Raw genomic sequence first — 20,397 nt, forward strand, 5'->3', positions numbered from 1 at the left:
AGAAATGTCCTTACATTATGACCTTGCAATTACACATTAGGCAAACTCATTTATACTACCAGAAAGTGCTGTAATCAGTCGTTGCATTTGGGTGAAATGATTATATAGAGCACCACAAGCTCCCTGAGAAATAAATGAATTCTACAGTGTTTGATATTTGTAACAAATTATTTGTGAAAACACAGAGAAGCATACATTTGCCAGAATTTGCTATATGTTTACGAACTAGATAGTGTGGAAATCCTATGAATGTGTAAATAAATAAGGATGCAAAGAAAGATCTTCAAACTTCAAGCCTCATGTACTTAACAACAACCTATTACTTTACCGGTCATATGTCTTACAGCTGATGAGTCTGCACTATACATTACATTCCAAATTTGTTCCAGTTTAGTAGTTTACTTAGCAGGAAAAGTTTAAGGACATCATTATTCATTTAAGTTCAGCTGTAAAACATAAACAACTCTCAGACTTAAAAACATAAAAAATAAAAATAAAAAATTGAAGCTGCCCAATGCAGAATGGGTTAATATTTCCAGGGCTAATAGAGCTATATTTGCCTGAGATTGTCAATAAATAATAAGAGCATTTTTTCTAAGGTAGTCGTCCCTATTTTTCTTGCTTTCCATGAAACAGTAAAGGATGATACATGGTTTGTAGAACCCATCTCCACTCTGTGCCTATCATTTCAGACACACACACACACAAAACACCACAATAGAAAAAGCAAAACAGGGCCAAAATAAACACAGCTTGCTCTTACTGCCTGTTTGAATATATAAGTTTAGGTTGGGTATCAGGAAACACTTCTTTACAGAAAGAGTTGTTAAGCACTGGAATAGGCTCCCCAGGGAGGTGGTTGAGTCACCATCCCTGGATGTGTTTAAAAACCATTTGGATGTGGTGCTCAGGGACATGATTTAGCAGAAGGTTGTTACAATTAGGGTACTATGGTTAGGCTGTGGTTGGACTCAATCATCTTTTCCAACCTAAGTGATTCTATGATTCTGATTATTACAGTGGTCATAGCATGAGCAGACAATTGAAGAAATGAGCAGCTCCCAGTGCTAGCAATCTTGGAGCATGATCTGGGACTGAAACAAAGGTGCCCAGAAGAGAGGGCTGTGGCCTGCAGACCTGAATACTGACCTTTCTGTAAGGCACTGTCCCATGCAGGTTAGCAGTGTGACACCTGTGGGAAACCACAGTCCTTGTTTTGTGTTGGTTTGTGTCACACCTCTGGAAGTGAAGCTTTGCTGTGGTGGGTATGTTTCTCCACACTTCTGCTGACTCAATTAGTTCCTGGTATGATGCCATGGTAGCCTGTTTTAAGTCATTTTTGGTAGGAAGGTGATACATTGCAAATAACTTTTCAAACTTTTGCTCCTACTGAAGCCAGAGACAGATTTGCTACCAACCTCAGAGCACACTTGGATAGAACGCAAAAGCCAAACTTCATCTCGTTTGTGTCCTAAAATACCATCACATCCACATTCTCCTGAGGCAAATGTCCCTTATGGCATTGTCTTTCTCCCTCTGCTCCTCACAGCTCCCTCTGACAGAGCCAGCTGCTGCAGACTTGTCTTTGCCGAGCTGAGAGACAGGTGGTATCTTATCATCCCCCATCTTCATGTGGCAGACCTCCAGTGAGGATTACCCTATGTAAGGAGCTAGTAGATGATGTCTGTGTACAGCAGGGCTCTGCACACAAGTCTGGCAAAGAACGGAGTCCCTGAAGAGCTCCTGGAAGAAGACTTATCTGTTTTTTTCCTTCTGTGTTAATACTGTGGCACCACAATAGCGTCCACACGTAACATTTGGGAAATTAACTCAACAGACACTGTTTTTAAATGAAACCCAGTGGAGCTGTAATTGAGGCTTTGTCTCAAGGCAGCCATACTAGCGATGGGATGAGGAAGACAGAGAAGATTTATTACAAAATGTCTCCCAGATCTTCTTGAATAGACAGTAACATTTGTGCGAGTTTAGCCTCAAAAAACAATAATAATAAAAATAAAGGGTAGCTAGAGTTCCTGGTCAAATGTCCCTTTCTATTTTGTTGTGCATAGCAAGCTATTGTGTCCAAGTCAACACAGTAGACATCGATTTAACAAAACTGCTACAGCACATGAGTGGCATTTTTGCTTTGCATAGGGCTGTGGTGTAGTTCAGTTTTACTGCAAAGGAACATAAAAAGCTTGACAAGTGAGAATCTACAGGAAAAATAATCCTGTATGTATGTATGTGCACAACATTTATGGCATGGTCTCAACCTCGTATTTTGCTCCCTGCCAAATGTCTGTTGGGTGACAGCCCTCTGCTTTCCCAATCTACCTTTCCCAAGGCAGTCTTAGGCAACACAACAGGAAGGTGCCCAAGCTCAAAGGCCAGCAGGGAAGGCTGATTTCACTGAAATTTCACTGGTGACTGATGGAGAGCAGTGAGCTTACTCCCAGCTACACTGTCCTCTTGTCAGACCTTTTCAAAAATGCACATCACTGGAGTTATCTTCAACAGAGCACTGTAATGGTCACAAGCTTAAGGCAGCCTCTGCATTGAAGGGTACTTGCCCAAACTACATGTGATTGCAGTCTCAGAAGGCAGGTTTCTCCACAGCCAGCCTTGCCACTGTTAGCCTGGTTGCTCACCTAGAAGGTGCACATTTCTAGCAGAGGAGTAAGCGATTTCACTGTGTGCATTTTGTCCCATGTTTACAGATCATACAAAAGGTAAACCACCCTGTCAGTACTGACTATTCATTATGGTGCTTTTGCTCCTCTGCTGCACTTTGTACTGCATGATTGCCAGAAAACACTCCTGATAGAGGCACGAGGCAGTGAAAGGAGCCCTTGTTTAATGCTGAAGTAGCTTCTCTTCCTACACCTGGCTTAAAACAAAATGAAGTTCCCTTACAGATGTATGGAATCACTCTGTGAGAGCTGGGAGCAAGCACTCAGCTTCACCGCACTGGCCCAGCACTACCAATGCCTGGTATAGTTGGACCACTGTGAGCTGGGCTTTTCCCCAGCTGAGTCATACAAACACATAGACAACTTCCTCTCCAAAAACATAGAATCATAGAATTGCTCAGGTTGGAAAAGACCTTAAAGATTATCAACTCCAACCGCAACCAAACCATACTACTCTAACAACCCATCACTAGCTGAAACAGACTAATGATGGGTAGGAGGGACATGCAGGGGCAAAGAATTATCAGGAATGAGGACAGCAGCACAGCTCCTAATGGCCGGCACGGCTTTGTCTCACTGAGCTGTGCTGTGCTCTACCTATGACTTGTCCACCAGTGTTCTGATGGGGTATGGGGGGGGGGATGTAGCACGTGAGAAGGATATGGGAGTACTCAGGATAGCTGAGGGGAACAAGTTCCTAGAGGCGTGCTGCTCCTCCAGCAGTCCACTGAGCTGGGGTATGTCATCACCCCCCTCTCTCCCTTCCCCTCTTGGCCCAAGGGAAGTCCTTCAGACCTGTGCGAACAGAGTGTGGTTCAGCTGCAGAGAGTTCAAGATTATTTCTCCTACAGAGAGGAGAAAAAAAAGTCACACGTGTTATTGATAGGCAGCTTAATGTCCTGTGACATCCATGCTCAATCTTTGCATGGCACTGAGTCCTGCGCTCCACGGCTGGCATGAAGCTGAAGAGGAAAACAATGAGCTTCCTCTTTCTCCTCTTCTCCATGTTGCATTGATGCAAAGTGAACAAAGCATGGCTGTGGGCAGCTCTATCGGCGATCTCTGCTCCCTGTGGCAGATCAGGCTGCCAGCACCTGCCTGGTGCCAGATCCAGGCACCACCCGCTGCTCTACAGTCATTTACCTCAGAGCTGAAGGGACTTCACAAAATCGATGTGTTAAATAACCAGTTTTAGCAGGCACGGGGCTTCTTCCCCTATGGAGTAACAGCATGGCACTAAGGTTTTACTAGCAGCACTCCAATTCTTGCTGGCAGCAGGCATCTGCTGTCTGATTAAGATTTGCAGGAGTAGGTCTCCAGTGGCTAGTTTCAACATGGATTTAACTTCAGCGAGGTCAAAGGTATAAACTGAGGGAGGAACTTTCTCCTCCAAGATCTTTATTTAATAGCAACCTGCTAATTATGATAGAGTGCTGGGCTGCTGGGGAGTCCCCTGCCAGCCCTTGGACATTAAATGCTGGCTCGGGGCCGTTTGCCAGGGAAGTCCTTGCAGAGATGGTGCTCTGTCCCCAGGCTGGAGCAGCTGCTGCTGGAATTGCCTGAGCAGCTCTTGCACGGTGCTGCCACCGAGGGAGAGATCTTCATCTCTGCTATTGTTTACTCTTTTGTCTGGTGACACTTGCGGCTGCACTAGCCACAGCCAGATTTTTTTTCCCCCTATTTTTGTGCTTTTCAAAAAGGTAGGCAGGAGGTGGAAAGAGCTTCAGTTATCTGTTCGGTGGGTGGCAGTGTTTTGTTTTTCTCTCGCTGGCTGTCAGGGCAGATTCACTGCTGGGCTGTGGTTATGGCTCTGCACAATTCTCTTTACATGCTGCAGATGTGGATCTCAGCTCATGAAGATGCACTTAACTACTGTTTCTGGATTTGCCTCCCTGATCCCAGTTAAATCCTGTCCTCAATGGCAACGTTTTGAACTGCAGTGTTACTCCACCAGTAAAAATGGTGTAACCCTCCAGATTTACATTCTTCTGAGCAGAATTAATCCTCCTGGATCTAGGCAGGATTGCCTTCCCATTTTCCTCCTTCATCACATAAATGTGGGCTGTTAGCCTGTAGCTGGCAGAGATGACCAGAAAGCACTGAATAATCCAGGTGTGCAGGATAAAGCAATTTGTCTGCAGTATGTGGAAACAAAGTGGTGATTTCTGCAGAGATTTAAAATGGGCTGGTGCAATACAAATTGCACGCAGCCACCAGCCAATACATATTTTACGCATTGCACCAGGAAAGCTAAAGAATATATTGCTCAGACGTGCAGCATTAGCGAAGATCTGAAGCTGCACGCAATTCCATATTGAAAGCCAAGCCTGGTGGGGAGGGCTGGAGAGAAGGAGGGAGGAGGAGGGAAGGAATGAGACAAAAGGAATGGAAATCAGATGCTTTGTCAGTGAACTCGCTGCTCCTTGACTGGAAGGTGCCATAGTTAGAGAAAATTGGAAGGGTGTGTTGGGGATGATGCGAGGAATTAAGCTGTGTTGAAACGTTAACATTGGGCAGTCGTGGACCAGGCACATTCTTCTCTCACCTTTCCAGCAGAACCTCCCAGAGAAACAATGAGATTATGTGAAGCACCAAGACAGTGAGGAGCGGGAGGACTGAGATGTAAGGTGGAGAGGCTGTGGAGGTGATTTACAGCTGCAGGGACCTCCCTGTACAGGCACTAGAGCAGGAGGAGGTAGCGGGGGCGGGGGAAGCTGCTGTTTGCTGATCTTGAACAAATGTCAGAAATACAAGCACACACTTTTGAAGTGTAAAGCAGGCACTGGTCTCACAAAGGCATCTATTTGCTGACGAGGCTTGTGACCACAGATTGCATTGTCCTTTCCAAGCGAAAGAGGAGAGAGACAAAGGCAGCGTGGTGCGAAGGAGCAGGCTGGGGGTTATTTCTCCACCATAACTCTGCTAAAATGACGAGGTGACCACGCTCCAGTTTGCAGCACTGACCTGTTCTCACGGAGTGCTGTGCCGGGTGCTATGCAGCAGGAGGAAGGAGTCGAGCTTCCACCGGCATTCACGACTGAGATGCAAACAAACAGAGCAGGGTACCTGCTCTGATACATGATAGTACATGGATGGGAATGGAACACAGTCCACCCAGACCACTAGAAGAAACAAGGAGGCCCAAATTATCTTCCCTAGTTTATAAAAAAACAACTGTTTTGCACACAGATAAATTTATTCTAAAACAAGCAAACAAACAAACTGAATCAAACTAAAACAGAAAAGGGTGGAGAGAAGTGGGTGGTGCTCTGAATTTCATATGAATCCAAGCAGCTGCTCGGAAGAATAAAATCGTAATGGCAAAAATTTTGCCTTGGGGAATGAACGTGCTGCAGCTGACAGAAGCACTGGAGGACAATGCTTGAAATCTATTTTCCTGACTTGGCAGCATTTTTGCCTGAAAGGTGCATGCTAGCTCTTCCAGGTGAGTGCAGGGGACAAAGAAGGATTGTCCACAATGCACAAACTTAAAGTAACATTCAGAGTAGGAAGGCAATTTTTTTTTTTTTTTAATAAAATACTCTGTTTAAAAAGACAATCTCCATTTGGATTGAGAAATGGGTCTCAATGCAAGTTTACAAAAACAGGAAGAACCTTCAGCCACCTAAAATACTAGAGCTAGTTTTTAACAGGAGCTGCTCATGAAACAAGCACATTCTGATCAGACAACTTTCTTGTCCCCTTAAGGCGGTGTAGACAACTGGGCTGACGGTAGTTCCAAGCTTCTACTAAAATAGCAGTGAGGTAGCAGTGTAGAGGCTACAGATGAGACCAGCCTGGGAGCACAGCCATATATAGTCTACATGAGTGTGTCTCTGATGGAGGAGTCTGAATGTCGCTCCAACATGATTTACGGCCCTACAGCTGTGTTTGTCTGATGATTTGCAAGGAGTGTTAGACTGTGAAGTGAAGGTGCTGAGAGGGGACTTCCCGTCTGCTGTGCGTGTCTTGCCTCCCTGCCAAGGAAGACCCACTTGATCTCTGTGTCACAGTGGGATTGCTTTACTCACCCAGAATTTTGCCACATGCTTCGATGAAGGTGAGCACCTCGCACAGCATGAGGCTTCTTCACATGGCTACGGCTTCGTAGCAGGGATCTCCAGTGTTTTCCGTTCTGAGCGTGAGGAGCGCTGCCTCCCCTGCTTTGCAGCCTCTGGGACTGCCCTGGGAGTGAGTTTGCCGATGAATATAAAGAGCTGAGGGTTTCACATTCATGAGAGAGAAGATGGAAGCATTTGTCCTTTACTCCCTTGGCTGTCGATAGTTTTCTCTGCTCCAGCTGTCTGCATGCCATTGGCATAAAAAAAACTTCAGAAATGGAAGAGTGAATATCTCCCACAGGGCTGTGAGGCAGAAGGGAAGGCTTTTGAGAGGGAACTACAGCCATCAGATATTTCTGAACAGAACTTGAGGGCTTTCCTGGGAAATGGAAATGAGCAAGAACAGCAGGGTGGCCTGACAACCAGTCTCCCATGGGCTGAAAACATCAATGAGCAGGATTAGGTGAATTCCAAAAGTTTTTGACAATGTTTCTAATAAATGGCATTTAAAACCACCCATTGCACCTAGCACAGCAGTGTTCTGTTTCCAGGTCTGTTCTGGGCACTGGGTCCCCTTTGTTGCTCAGCACTGTGAAGCAGCATGGCCAGTAACATCTGCATGGACTTTTGGAATGCCTGCACATTTTGTAGGCATCACACTGTCCCTTCACAGCCTGTGAACCCTGCCCAGGAGCACTCGTGGCATTTGTGGCTTAGTCTTAGCAGATCTCAGAGGCTAAAATAGAAGCCTAAATGTACTGAACTGGGGAATCCCTGTCACCAGCAGTGAGCCATCAATGTGGGCAGGGAACCAGACCATTGCTTCCCTGGAAGAAATCTTCTAAAATAACCTAAAGTAATCCTAAAGTAACCATGTGTTCATTATCATCAGCTGTTGCCTTCTAAGGCCCCTGCTGGAGGTCCACCTCTGTATGGCTTATCTCCTGCTATACTCTGAAACTTGGGACAGGTGGGAACAGCCCCTAAGAAGGTGTGAAATGGGCCTTGATAAACATGGGTGTTTTGTCATGGTCCTGCCCACCACCCCTCCCTTCTTACCCTGCAAGAAGTGCTCAGGTGCCCCACACAGCCCTGCGTTGCGGGGCTGTACAAGGAAATTACATTCATTTACTCTTTTGTGAAATTTTTATTGGACTCTGGTGTCTGCAGCTGCTATGCCTATGATTGTGGATTTATACTGAGACATAATTTTTAAGAGTGGGGTGAATCTGTGTGTGCAGGGCAAGGATATCAGCCACAGAGGGCAACAATTAAGAATTCCTAGCATCATGACCAAGTGTTCACAGCTGCCACAGAGGTAACAGCATGTCCAGAGCATCGGCCTGCAGGAAAGTCAGGGATATCTAGCACTCAATATCCATCTCCTTTACTTTACAGCACCTTGAAAATGACCAGGAAGATCTTCACCAACACCAGGGAGCGATGGAGGCAGCAAAATGTCAACAGCGCCTTTGCCAAGCTGAGGAAACTTATTCCCACCCATCCACCAGACAAAAAACTGAGCAAGAATGAGACACTACGGCTAGCTATGAGATACATCAACTTCCTTGTCAAGGTGCTGGGAGAGCCAGGCCTGCAGCAGACAGCAGTGGCAGCACGAGGCAGCATCCTGGGATTCTTCCAGCAAGCCCCATGCTTGCAGAGTATGGAGGAGCTAACTCTCATTGAAAGCTGTGGTGCCTCTTCTCCTAGCATGAGCAGCAACATTGCAGAATGCTGGTCAGAGACTTCATCTCCTTAGCAGAGAACGAGAGATGCAGTCTTGGTGTTAGTCTGATAGTCACTATCTTTGTGGGTTGCCTCTCTATGTACAACGATGATATATTTGTATTTATTACTGCTTTATTTAAGTTTCCATTTAATGGCAAAGGAATTCCTTGGTCAGTTAGCAATTGAAAGAGCAATTGAAAGAGGTCACGCTCTGGGAACTAGGAAAGACTCACTGCTGTAACAGACAATTCTAAGCCAGAAAAGCCACTGCCCTGACCTCCTCTATCAGTTGGGGCCACAGAAATCCACCCAGTGGTTCTGTCAGGGGAAGAGATTATTCTCCCATGGCATTTTGAAGAAGCACTCTGAGCTTAAGAAATGATGAATGTGCCACAAAACGTGTCCAAAAAGACGCCTGGCAATGGCAGTGAAAGGTTTTGAGGGATGTCGTATTTTCTCCAGTCCTCCACTGCTGGTTCTAGTAACCACCTGCATTCACTGCAAATCTTATTTCCAACTTGAACTTCTTTGAAAATACAAATCCTGACCCTTGAACCTGGCTACATCTTTATCAGACTGGAGGAATCCCTAATATTACAGCAAAATGCTATTTAACAAAATTTAAAATTAGCTTGAAACAAAAGTGTTGTTTTAAAATAAAGGTAGAGTCAAAGATGAATTTCAGAGAAATCTGTGAAGCCTATACCTAGCAGTACACAGCATGTGTATATGAAGGAAGCTGGCTGACTACACTCCAGCTGCTATCAAAACCCATCAAGCAGATTGCTGGCTAAATGCCTTTGTTCTTCAACAGCTGTAAAAATAGGGGAAGCCCTCGTTCTGAGCAAGAGATCTCAGGAAAAAGGCCTGAATGACACTCTCAGAAAACCTTTATGGAACACAAGCGATCACTGCCCTTCTCGTGCACAGGTGGGATGTAATGAGCAACGTGCTCTAGTGCCTGTTTGGCACAGGCTGCATGCCAGGTGTCTTGGCAACCACCGTGCTGTATTCAGGCAATAAGCAGGATGAGCAGAGTTTTGTGAGGGTGATCACTGTGGGTTGTTACACAGATCAATTCCCTGAATTATAACCTGTATCAGAAAAGATTTGTCCTGCTCATGAAAGGTACAAAGCTGCTGAGAGCAAGAGAAAAAATTACGTTGGGCTCAAGTAGACCTTCTTCAATGTTAACACGTTTCCTTTGACAAAAGTCCTTTCTATTTTCAAATAAAACAAGGTACGTGTCAGTGTTTAGAAAAAACTCTATGGCAGGTAAAGAAACAGATCATCCACATGCCAAAGCATCTCCCTGGGCTGTTTCTTCTTATTTGTGACACAGGGAGCTGCCTTCAGGAAGTGGAGACAGGGCTTGTTTAGGTAACAAATACAGCCCTTCTACCTGAGGGTATTTGCCACCCACAGCTCAGCTGCATTTAAAGCTTCACCAAACAGCAGGCATACTTTTCTCCTTCCTCCTTGGCATCTTTCAGGGCTGCACAAAAACAAACAAACAAACAAACAAACAAACAAAGCCAGGTCTGGTTCTTGTGAAGTGCATACTGTGCTGCTTAATGCACTGACAGAACAACACTGCTCACTCCGTACAGGGTTGATGCTGTGGGGTGCAGGAATATCAGTGGAAACCTTTGACCAAAAGAAAAAAAAGTTTAAGTGGTTAATGACCATTTTGTTTCTGAACACTGTGAATCTCCACTTGCTTGTTCCTGCATTACTGAGTTCTGAGGGCTAAAGATGGTACAGGAGAGCAGCTGAGTGGAAACACATAGGAGTCTTTTGCATGGTCTGTGCAACTAGCACTGCCTTCTCCCCACCTCTGCATCCAAGGTAATGAGACAAGACGTTCTTCTAGCTTTTCAATGAATTAGTCCAAATAAATCAGAGCACTGATTGGTGAAGTGTGATGGTGTTCTTTATTCTATCAGCCACTTGCTGTCCTAAGAAACATGTGTCACCAAGACAAGTCAAAGCATCTCATCAGCAGAATTATTGCCTGGGGAAGGCAAAAGGAAACCTGTCAGTTCTGCAATGTAACGTGCTTGTAATATTCCCTATCCCTTCAAGTTCCTTTCTCAGTATTGTTTTGGTTCTCATCAGCGTTTTCTTTCTTCTCCTTCTCCATTTAGGAGCCCCCTACTTTCACATCCCATGTGTATTTGACTAAATCTATTGGCCAAAGAGTTTTTTGTCAGGTTGTTTTTTTTTTCCTTTGTGTTTTGGGGATTTCTTATCTGTACAATCAGGAACAAATATGGTGTGCCTGATCACGTTTTGCGCTACATTATGTTATTTAACATCTAATATATTCCAAATAAATTATTTAAGAAATGAATCTCTCTTTGTCCATAAATTTCTCTAAAATTTTGTTTTACAGTTGCATACCACTTGGCAGAGGATATCAGATTCACTGCAATGTAATTTCCAGTAAATATTCATTCTTCTATTTAGATCTTATGCAAGATTCTTGATCTTAGAAACAACTTGGAAGTAATATCAGATGACAAACAACGTTAGGAATTTTTTGGTTTTTGTCACTAATACTTTCTGGTGATTTTCCAACTCAAAACATTCAGTGGTACTTTATGATGTGCAAGAGAGGCATGCTTGTGCAAAACATGCCTGAGAAAGATTTCCCAGGAGATTCTATATAAAAATAATGAAATCAGCAAATGTGAACTTGAAGATATGTATTTATACCATGCAAGGCTATGTCAACTCAGAGAGGATCTTCTGCTTGCTGCAGGTAATGCCACACTGGTTGGCACACTCAAAATTTTCTGGGAAGATAATGGCTCCTGTGGCATGGAGATCTACCACATCAGTTGTAGCTGGCTGAAAACATCTCTCACATATCTTGGCAGTGGCAAAACCTTAGTATAAATGACATAATAGTCACATACTAAGGTTTATAGTAATAGTCCCTAATAGTAAGATCCCTACTGTATCTCCTACAGGTATCTAGTAGTGCTAAAGTGGATTGAGTGGCACTTTCTTCCTTTTTTGGGGGGGGCAGGGGGAGAAGGGAGAGGTGTAAGGGGGATAACATGGCTCTTAATACTGCATGGAAAACTAATTAAGGTGGTCATCTTATAGAAGAATTTTTGGTGTCTCCAGATAGCAAATGGTATGATGCAAGGTTAAAAAATAAGTTATGTTTCTCTCCAACTCATGGTACACGCTAGCTTGAGTGGAGTGAGGCGTCCTCACATTCCTTTGTGAAGCAGAAATCCTGATGAATCATTCCTTTACTCAGAATTTCCATGAAGATCAACAGAAGAATATATCTCCACATTTCAGACTGAATGAGGATTACCTTTTACAGAGGGTGGCTGCCAGGGCTGCCAGTAGAGAAGTGGCACTCTTCTGCTATTGTAGAACCTAGGGGAACTGTTGCCAGAAAAGTTTAAGTTTAAGTTAACCACAGCACCCCTAAGAACAAGCCTGTTGTCCAGACTTGTGTTCATCATTTGGTCTTCCACATTCTCAGCATCTGCTTCGTGCCTATGGATCGTAACTGAAGTCTCCTTAGAGACTGGTGTTGAGTAAAGGAAGAAAAGTGCTGAGACCATGTCTTGCAAGAAGGCTCTAGTGTTGTGTGAATTCTAGTGAGGCCAGCCTGTGGTCAGAGGGAGGCCAGGCATAAAGTCAGGGTTTTGTCCTGGGATTCAGTGGATTCAAATCCTAGCTGACATGAAACATACTGCATCTAGCACTGCATGTTGTGCAATGCATACACAGATCTGGATGGTGCTTTTTTTTCTTTTTTCTTTTTTTTTTTTTTAAACCTAGATGTGTTGTTGTTCAGATTGGGACAATTTTGCGGTAAGACATGCACTCAGCAGCCTTATTAGTTATAGTGAGCCTAAATCAGGGAGGATGAGGCTACAGTGGACTTAAGGCAGACCCACACGATTCCTGAGTCAGCCAACGTAAATGGCAAAAAGGTGTTATTTAGGACACTAAGATACATCTCAGCATCTTGTTCTGAGCTTGAAGTAGAAGCTGCAGCACCAAGGTGTTCCAGAGACGCACAATTAAGGAAACATTTCATAACTTATCTTCTCATATCTAACTGTCTCCCATGAATTTATCTGCTGCTAGAGAATGATATGCAGTGACCATAGCTAGTGTGAGCAAGGCAGATCTGACTTTTGTCCTTTGAAGGCTGGGTGATGAAAAGAGGTGGAGAGAATAGGCGACTTAACTACTGACCTGTGGGGCAGAGGTCACTTGAGAGCCAATCTTAAATCTAAAGGCCAAAGACAAAGTGTCAGAATAGAAATCCATCAGTTTTCAGGGATATAATTGTGTTTTTAGTGCAGCAGCTGCTATGAGAATTGAAAGGGGGAAGGTGGATAAGCGAAGAAGGTCAAACAAGTGGAGAGGTAACAGAAAGTAGACAGGTTACTCTGTATCTGATCAAGAAATGCATCTGCTTGGATTTATCATCATTGTGCTGTTGATAAGCTAACCCTAGAGTTTTCAACACACTCTGGGTCAGTCCAGGTCTTCTCTGTGAGAAACAGACTCATCCCATTGTATTCTCCACCAGCCCCCTTCCTATGTGTGTGAACAAGTGCATATCCCATCCCTCCATGGTTTGTTTTGCTGCCACATATTGCAAAACCAATAGTGCACAAATGAGGGTCCTCTGCTAAGTTCCAGCTTTAGCATCTTCTGGAAAGAGATCCCTCTGGCAAAAACACAGACAAAGAGCAGCCATCTTTTGGGTGAAAGGCCTGGAACACAAATCTTACGAAGAGCAGCTGAGAGAACTGGGATTGTTCAGAGTAAAGAGGAGGCACAGGAAAGACGTTATTGATCTCTACACTCACCTGAAAGAGAGTTGTGGCAAGGTGGGGGTTATCTTCGTTTCCCAGATAACAGTGATAGGATGAGAGGGAATGGTCTCAAGCTGGGAAGATTCAGGTTATTAGGAAGAACTGGAACAGGCTGCCCAGGGAGGTGATGGAGTCACCATCCCTGGAGGTCTTTAAGCAAAGTATAGATGTAGTATTTGGGGACATGGTTTAGCAGACAATATTAGTGGTAGATGGGTGGTTGATCTAGATGATTTTAGAGTTTTTTCCGACCTTAATGACTCTAAAATTCTGTGTCTGCAATTCTTCTGCTGAGTGTCAGTGTCACAAAAGAGCATAGGGGTGGCTCAGGATGAAGGGTAGAAGTCCTTGTTGTGGGTCTCAGTATGGACTACGTTGGGCCTCAGATGTGTCTTCCAACTTTTGTGTTGGCAAGCAAAGCAGGGAGGTATTCACAGGTAGAGGGAAGAAGTTTCCCAAGACCCCACTTTTCTGTTCCATTACACCTGGCTAGTTCTGAACAACACTGAATAGCTCAGACCTGGGGAAGAGCCTTCACACTGCTCAAGGTTAGCCATGAAATACCTCTGTATGATGCTTAAGAAACCTGTCAATGCTGCACAGAGGTGAACCCAGGATGCAGATCATTGTTAACGGTGGAGTTGGATTATAGTATTCATTTCTTGGTTTTGGCAAACGTTAGATGTCCAGGATCTGAGAGAGGCTAGGAACAATCAATATTAAATCTTCATCAAATCAAAGAGGATTACTGTGTTCTGATAGGTAGGTATATAACCAGCTAAAATATGATCTACAGAAATCCCAGATTCAAGGGTATATTGTTAAATTCAAGCTTTAAAAGGGTTTACACATACTGGAAAGATGTGAGGACTTCAAAGAGGAATCTACAATGGCTAAAAGTACTCAGACTGGAAGGAGGTTATTAGACCTAGTAAACTAGGCTCAGAAATTCAGGCCAACTGACTGTATTTTGCTGCCTGTAGGGTAACAAATGTTTCAGAAGAAAGTATTTGGCCCTATTAAGAGCTGAGTAACAGTTTCTGATGTGATCTCTGTCACTCTGAATGGGAAAAGCCCACTGCCAAATGTGAGGATGGCTGCTGGCGCACCAGAGCAAGTGAGCCTGGCAGGCTGTGTTTGCCAAAAGCATTCAGCACTGGCACTGCTTTGGGTGGGAAATGTTCCCTTTGCTGCAAAGGCAGCAGAAATAACTTGGTGCTGAAGGGAGCTGCCCTTTCTGGCTCCTCTTTTCTCTGTGTTTTCACACACAGAAGAGCTGCCAGCTGTTGTGTGGTGAACATGCCCAGCCAAAGCATTTGGCAGAGGATATTCCAGTCTCAAAGGACACGTTTCTGCATTGACACAATGCAAACGGGTGTTCCCCAACACCTGGATATGGGCATGAGGAGAAACACTCATTACAGGCAGTGTTAGCAGACAAATTTTACCAATCTACTTTGATCTGGTGAGCAGATTAGAAAACATTTGTATACATATTCCTCTCATCATCTATTGGACGTTTGCTAAAGCTCACTTCCGGTCATGTGCAAATTTTGTCTTTAATTCTTCTTTCAGATGAAGGGAAAAGAAAAATAACAAAAATGAAAAGGAAATACCTTTGAAAGTGAGAGAAGGCACGTATGATGAATCTTATATGTCTGGCACACTTGTCTCGTGGGTGCATAGACTTCCTCTGTGTTACTTATATATATGTCATCAAAACAGAACTCTATGATCTCATTTCTGCTACACTTAATAAATAAATCAAATTGTCAGGTAATTCAGAAAGCTCTATGCAGAGACTCCTATTAATTTCAAACATTTCCAGAGTGTTTTCCAGCAGCACAGGCAGCTGAAACAATACATAAAAGTATTAAATATATTTTTAATATCTTAATACGTTTTATGTTTTTGTTATATGTTTGATATATTGATTGCCTACTTCTAAAGGTAAATAAGTGAAAATGATGGTAAAATGATAAAAAAAACCAAACAAACAAACTACATTTCTTTACTTCTTCTCACTACATCGTTTAAACACTTTGAACAGTTCTCAACCATGTGCTGTTAAGGTAAATGGAAGCACAAATAGTATTTCTTCTTGAAATCTACAGGTTTGCATCAGCCATGCGCTTGTCATAAATACTGCCTGAAAGCTTGACTTCCTCTGATATTTATGTTTGCTTTTATCCTGCCTCTGAAGTACTGAAGTCTAAGGCTGAGGTTCACAATAAAACTCCTGATCTTGAGGGCTCAACTTAAAACATTTCAGGGTTGTCATGAGTGCTTTTTGGGGTGCTTTCTGGTAGGGAGCTTTTATGGTTTACCTTGTAATTTCTGACCATGTGTGCTTTTAAGATACCTCAGAAAGATGAATGTGAATCCACATGGAAGAGCTGGCTGTGCAGAAGCAGCTCTGGAAGGCATGTGAAGACTTTTACTAAGTCAGTGATTTCATATTGCTTTCTGTGTATATAAAAATGCATAGTCTCTAGCTGCTTTTAAAACCTGTGACTATGGATTTGTGTCTTCAGTTCTGTAGGAAGGTTCTTTTCACGGCAAGAGCAGGAAGGTGCTAAACAGGGCAGGCACTAAGGCAATCAAGCAGGTCAGTTACCAATTTTAGCAATGCAAGCTCACTACAAGAAAAACAACAACAAAAACCAAAGCAATAAAAATCCCCACCACACTCCACCACCCCCACTCAGTAGGCTTTTTTCCTACAATGTCTCTTATCAGTCTCTTGCAGAGATTCTAAAGCTCTTATCTTGATAGTCCAGATTACCAAACTGATCTCCTCTCCATGATGAATGGAATCAATATTTTCTACTGTCAGCAAACCTTCATTCCCAAAACAGATAATCAATTTACAGAATTCTCCCCTCCCCTCCCCTCCTCTCTCCTCTCCTTCTCCTCCCCCCAATTAATTCCTATGCTTTAATACCATCTAAGAGTCCTTAGTGAGAAGAGGATCTGCTAGCTATGCAGGTGCAAGTTTTCAGCACCACAGCACAACAGCAATATCACCCCCTTCTGCCCTCCTTAGGGCTTCTCTTTGTGAACCACTTTTTCTTTTTCCTCCTTTTCAGCTCTACTACCCCATGAAGCTAATCTGATTATGCTAATTTGTACTTCATGAACCCAAACACTGTAAGGGATCTGTGGAGGGTGAGCCAGGCTGGGGATGAGGGTGGTGAGGACAGGATTGAGGGTGTGGGAGGGGGAAACACAGCATTGTCTAACGGGTTCAAGCCAGTTAACAAAAAAAGCTGTCTGTATTGTCAGACAAAGCACACTCTGGGTAACCCCTTGCTGCTCTTGACAACTTAGAGTGTTCCAAACTGGCCTGCGTTACTGAGCAGAAAAGGGAGCACGGAGAATATACAATGAAGGCACACAATGGGAAGTCTGTTTCCTGTTGAACGTTGCCTTTCTTTCTCCTTAACTAATCCTTCCCAGAATCTAGTAGTTGAAGTATGGTCCATGGATTGTTAGTCAGGTGGTAGCTATGGCACTAGACAGCTTCTGATACAACCTCATCTGTTCAACTAGACTAAGGCTGCACTCAAAAATTATTGAATAATGGGCAATGCGTTTTCAGGCATGCACACACAACTGCAAATAGGAGTCACCTCTGCAGAAGCTGGCCACATCTCTTTGCTTTAGCCTTGTTTTACCAGCATTATCTTTGCTATAATTAAAATCGCTGAGGAAACTGTTCTTCAAGAATAGAGAAAATCTGTTTCCAAGATAAAAGCAACCTTATTGTGGAGTTTAGGCAATCATAAAATCACAGAATTGTTTAGATTGCCGGGGGCCTCCTGAGATTGTCTGGTTCAGCACTCCTGCTCAAGCCATGCCACCAAGAGCAGGTTACCCACAAGAGCTTGTGCCAGTCGGACTCTGAATCTCCACAGACTGGGTCTGTAACGTCTATAGGAAATCTGTTTCCATGCTTATTCACTCCCACAGTAAGAAAGTCTTTTCTTGTGCTCAGGTGTGTTTTAAGTTTTCAATTCATGCCCATTGCCTACCATCCTGTCAGCAGTCAACAATGAGGATTCTAGGTCCTTCTACATCATTGCTTCCCAATACTCATTTTCACACACTGAACAGAAACGTCTTGAAAATATTAAAGTGTACTCTGTTGTTGTTTACTTTTTTTCTGCACCTACTTCAGGCAGAAATTCAGAATGGTGGTTTCTGAGAGACAATTCTTTCCTCTGCTAAAGATAAATTATTTGTTGCTGGGAGAGAAAACGGGAAATTTAAGGAAGATATTTGTTCTGCACTCCACCTTAAGTAGCATGGCTCTCATTTCTCCTGCAAAGCAGACTGTTCAGTCCTACAGCCCTAAACGGAATGTGTTAGGGCAGCATTTTATGAAAACAAATGGAGGAGTAAAAATGACTGTCTTAAAGCTGTCATCTCAGTTCAATTTTGGGCTCAGCTGTATTTGTACAATGTTTCAGGGAAAGCATTACATCTAAGATATTTGATAGGGCAGGAGACATCTATTATCTTGCCAGCAGTGCTCCTCTGTATCTTGAGATCTTGTTTGCTGAGCATGTCATGCATTACAACATGTAAATCAGTATTTAGCAAATCTAGCAGTAAACAAAATATTGAGTGGAATTACTAAGCAAAGGAGCAAAAAAAAAAAAAAAAAAAAATCAGAAAGGCAAAATTAACATAGTAAGTGTAAATAGAAAAAATACGCTTTCTGAAATTACTACATGTTGATTGGATTTCACATGGAAATCTCATTTGTTTTTCGTTTTCCTGGGAAATACTGAAGCTTATAAGACATAAGCCAAACCAGTGTTTTTATAACCTATGCTACATTGTACATAAATACATTCCATTAAACAAACAGCATGATATCTGAGACAAAGTAATCCCAGATCCTCTGCTTCTTCAAGGCCAGATTTTGGAAAGTACTGAACATCTAAAACCCTCTGATATCCAATCAACTTTAAAGGTCTGGGTTTTTGCCCTGCTGATGCATCCAACACAAAAAATACAATGTATATAGCAGGGCTTTAAACTAGATTTGATGGGGGAAGTAAATTCTCTGAGTGACAGAGAAGAGGCAGGGAACCCCGTCGCTTTAGGAAGCAAAGGGGAAAACCTCCCCCCAAGAAGCCCAGCAGAAGTGCCTGGGAAGTACATAGTATGGGAAATAAGCAGTATGAAATAGAAGAAGCCATGGTGCAGTTACATTATGTCAACGGTTTACGGGCTGGTTCGGCCCAGTTCCGTGACCAGTGGGGCGGAGGGATTTCACAAAATCCGAGCCTCCAGAAAAAGGGAACAGGGGACCCCAAAATAATTAAAAACAGCGGCAACGATCTGAGGAGAAACAAACTAATTTACTAAATACACTATCGGAATGCAAGATAGCACACTATAATACAATATAATCAGAACTGAAGCTAATAAATCAAATATAATGAGAGAGAGAATGTCCGAAAGGTGGATAGGCCTCACCACAACGCTGAGGTGAGATGCACAGTCCACCTGAGCAGCAGGGAGACAGGACGAGAGCCAACCATGAAGAGCAGACGAAAAAGAGCGCATCAGGTGACCTTGCCAGGACTTCTATCTCCTCTCCCTGAGCGCAAGGTCCCCTGGGGAATGTAGTTCTTCTTCTCTTCTGGGCAGGTACCCAGGACTTGAGCATTGACAGTTAAACTCCCAGTGCCCCACGTGATGTTATGATGTGGAATACCGAAAACCAAAAATCACAAAACCATGACAGATAACTATGACCTAATTTCTGTCACAGAAACATGGTAAAATGAATCACACAATGATGACTGAAAGCAACAAGCTTTTTTATAAAGGATAGGCTGGGTAGGAGGGGTGAGTGCCCTCTATGTCAAGAGGTAGGTAGACAGCAAAGAGCTCCCTCTGAAAAGCAGCTAAGATTAAGTTGAGAACTTTGGGTTAAAAATAGGGATCAGACCAAGAAAGAACATCTGGTGATTGGGCCTACCACAGGATGCCTGACCAAGGGGAGCCTGTTGATGAGGCCTTCTTGTTTTAGCTACAAGAATGCTCACAGGCTTTCATCCTGATGAGGGATTTCAACCCCTGGATATCTGCTGGAAAAGCAACATGGTTGCAAGCAAGCCAAGAGACTCCAGGATAACTTCCTGGTCCAGGCATCAGACAGAGCAACAAGAGGTGAAGTGTTACTGGACCTGGTGCTCACCAGTGTGGAGGAGAGCACTAAAGAAGCTAAGATTGGGCTGCCGTGACCACACGCAGGTTGAGTTCATGGCCTTCAGAAATGAGTTCATGGCCTGGCAAAGAGCAGAGGCAGGACCTGCACTTCTGGACAGCAAACTTTAAACTATTTAAGGAATTATTGGATGGGATCACCTGGGAAGCTGTTCTTAGGGATATAGGAATTGCACTGACAGATCTTTAAGGACACCTTTCTGAAAGCACAAGAGCTTTCCCTTAACCTACTCTACGTGGCCGTTGAGCAGAGATTGGTCCAGATGTTCTCCTGAGCTCCCTTCCAATCGTAGCCACCCTGTAGTTTTGTGAGCAGTGTTGCAACCTGTTTAAGTCCCGTGAAGAAAACATCCAGTGATACATCTGGAGTTGGAGTATGAGTTCAAGCTCACTCTAGAAATCAACTCTGTTCTATAAGCACAGCTCATTAAAGCACACGATGGACTATGCAGATACTTAGTCCAGTGCTGAAACCTAATCAGGGATGAAAAACCTGAGCACTCATGCACTGAGTAACTCTGTTACTCAGATAAGAAACACTTTTGTGCCTCCACTTTGCAGTACAGATTTGCATCAACCAGCACTCCAGGAAAATAAAGTGATGTTATGTTAGGGAATAAATGCCTGTGTTAACTTCCTGAGCTTTCTCCTTGCAGGTATTTTTATCAAAGCACTTTAGCAAACATTGAACAAACAAAAACGTAAGAGAGACATGAGAAAGTGACCTGTGGAGAAAGAGTATGGAAAAGAAGGAGAGTGATTGCACAGCTTATTATGAAGGTTGAGGCTCTACAGAGAAGGTATGGC

The 20,397-nt window shown here is 43.5% G+C and overlaps 1 protein-coding gene across 1 annotated transcript; it reads left to right on the top strand.

Moving 5' to 3' along the window:
* Positions 1-8,159: 8,159 nt before the first annotated feature.
* Positions 8,160-8,513, top strand: TAL2 (TAL bHLH transcription factor 2; the record flags this gene model as incomplete). The annotated part of the gene is made up of 1 exon (XM_079548109.1): positions 8,160-8,513. One exon carries the CDS (start codon positions 8,160-8,162, stop codon positions 8,511-8,513), a length of 354 nt encoding a protein of 117 aa, XP_079404235.1.
* Positions 8,514-20,397: the final 11,884 nt, after the last annotated feature.

This window comes from Tetrao urogallus (genome assembly GCF_951394365.1).
Source record: "Tetrao urogallus genome assembly, chromosome: Z".
Taxonomy (NCBI): domain Eukaryota; kingdom Metazoa; phylum Chordata; class Aves; order Galliformes; family Phasianidae; genus Tetrao; species Tetrao urogallus.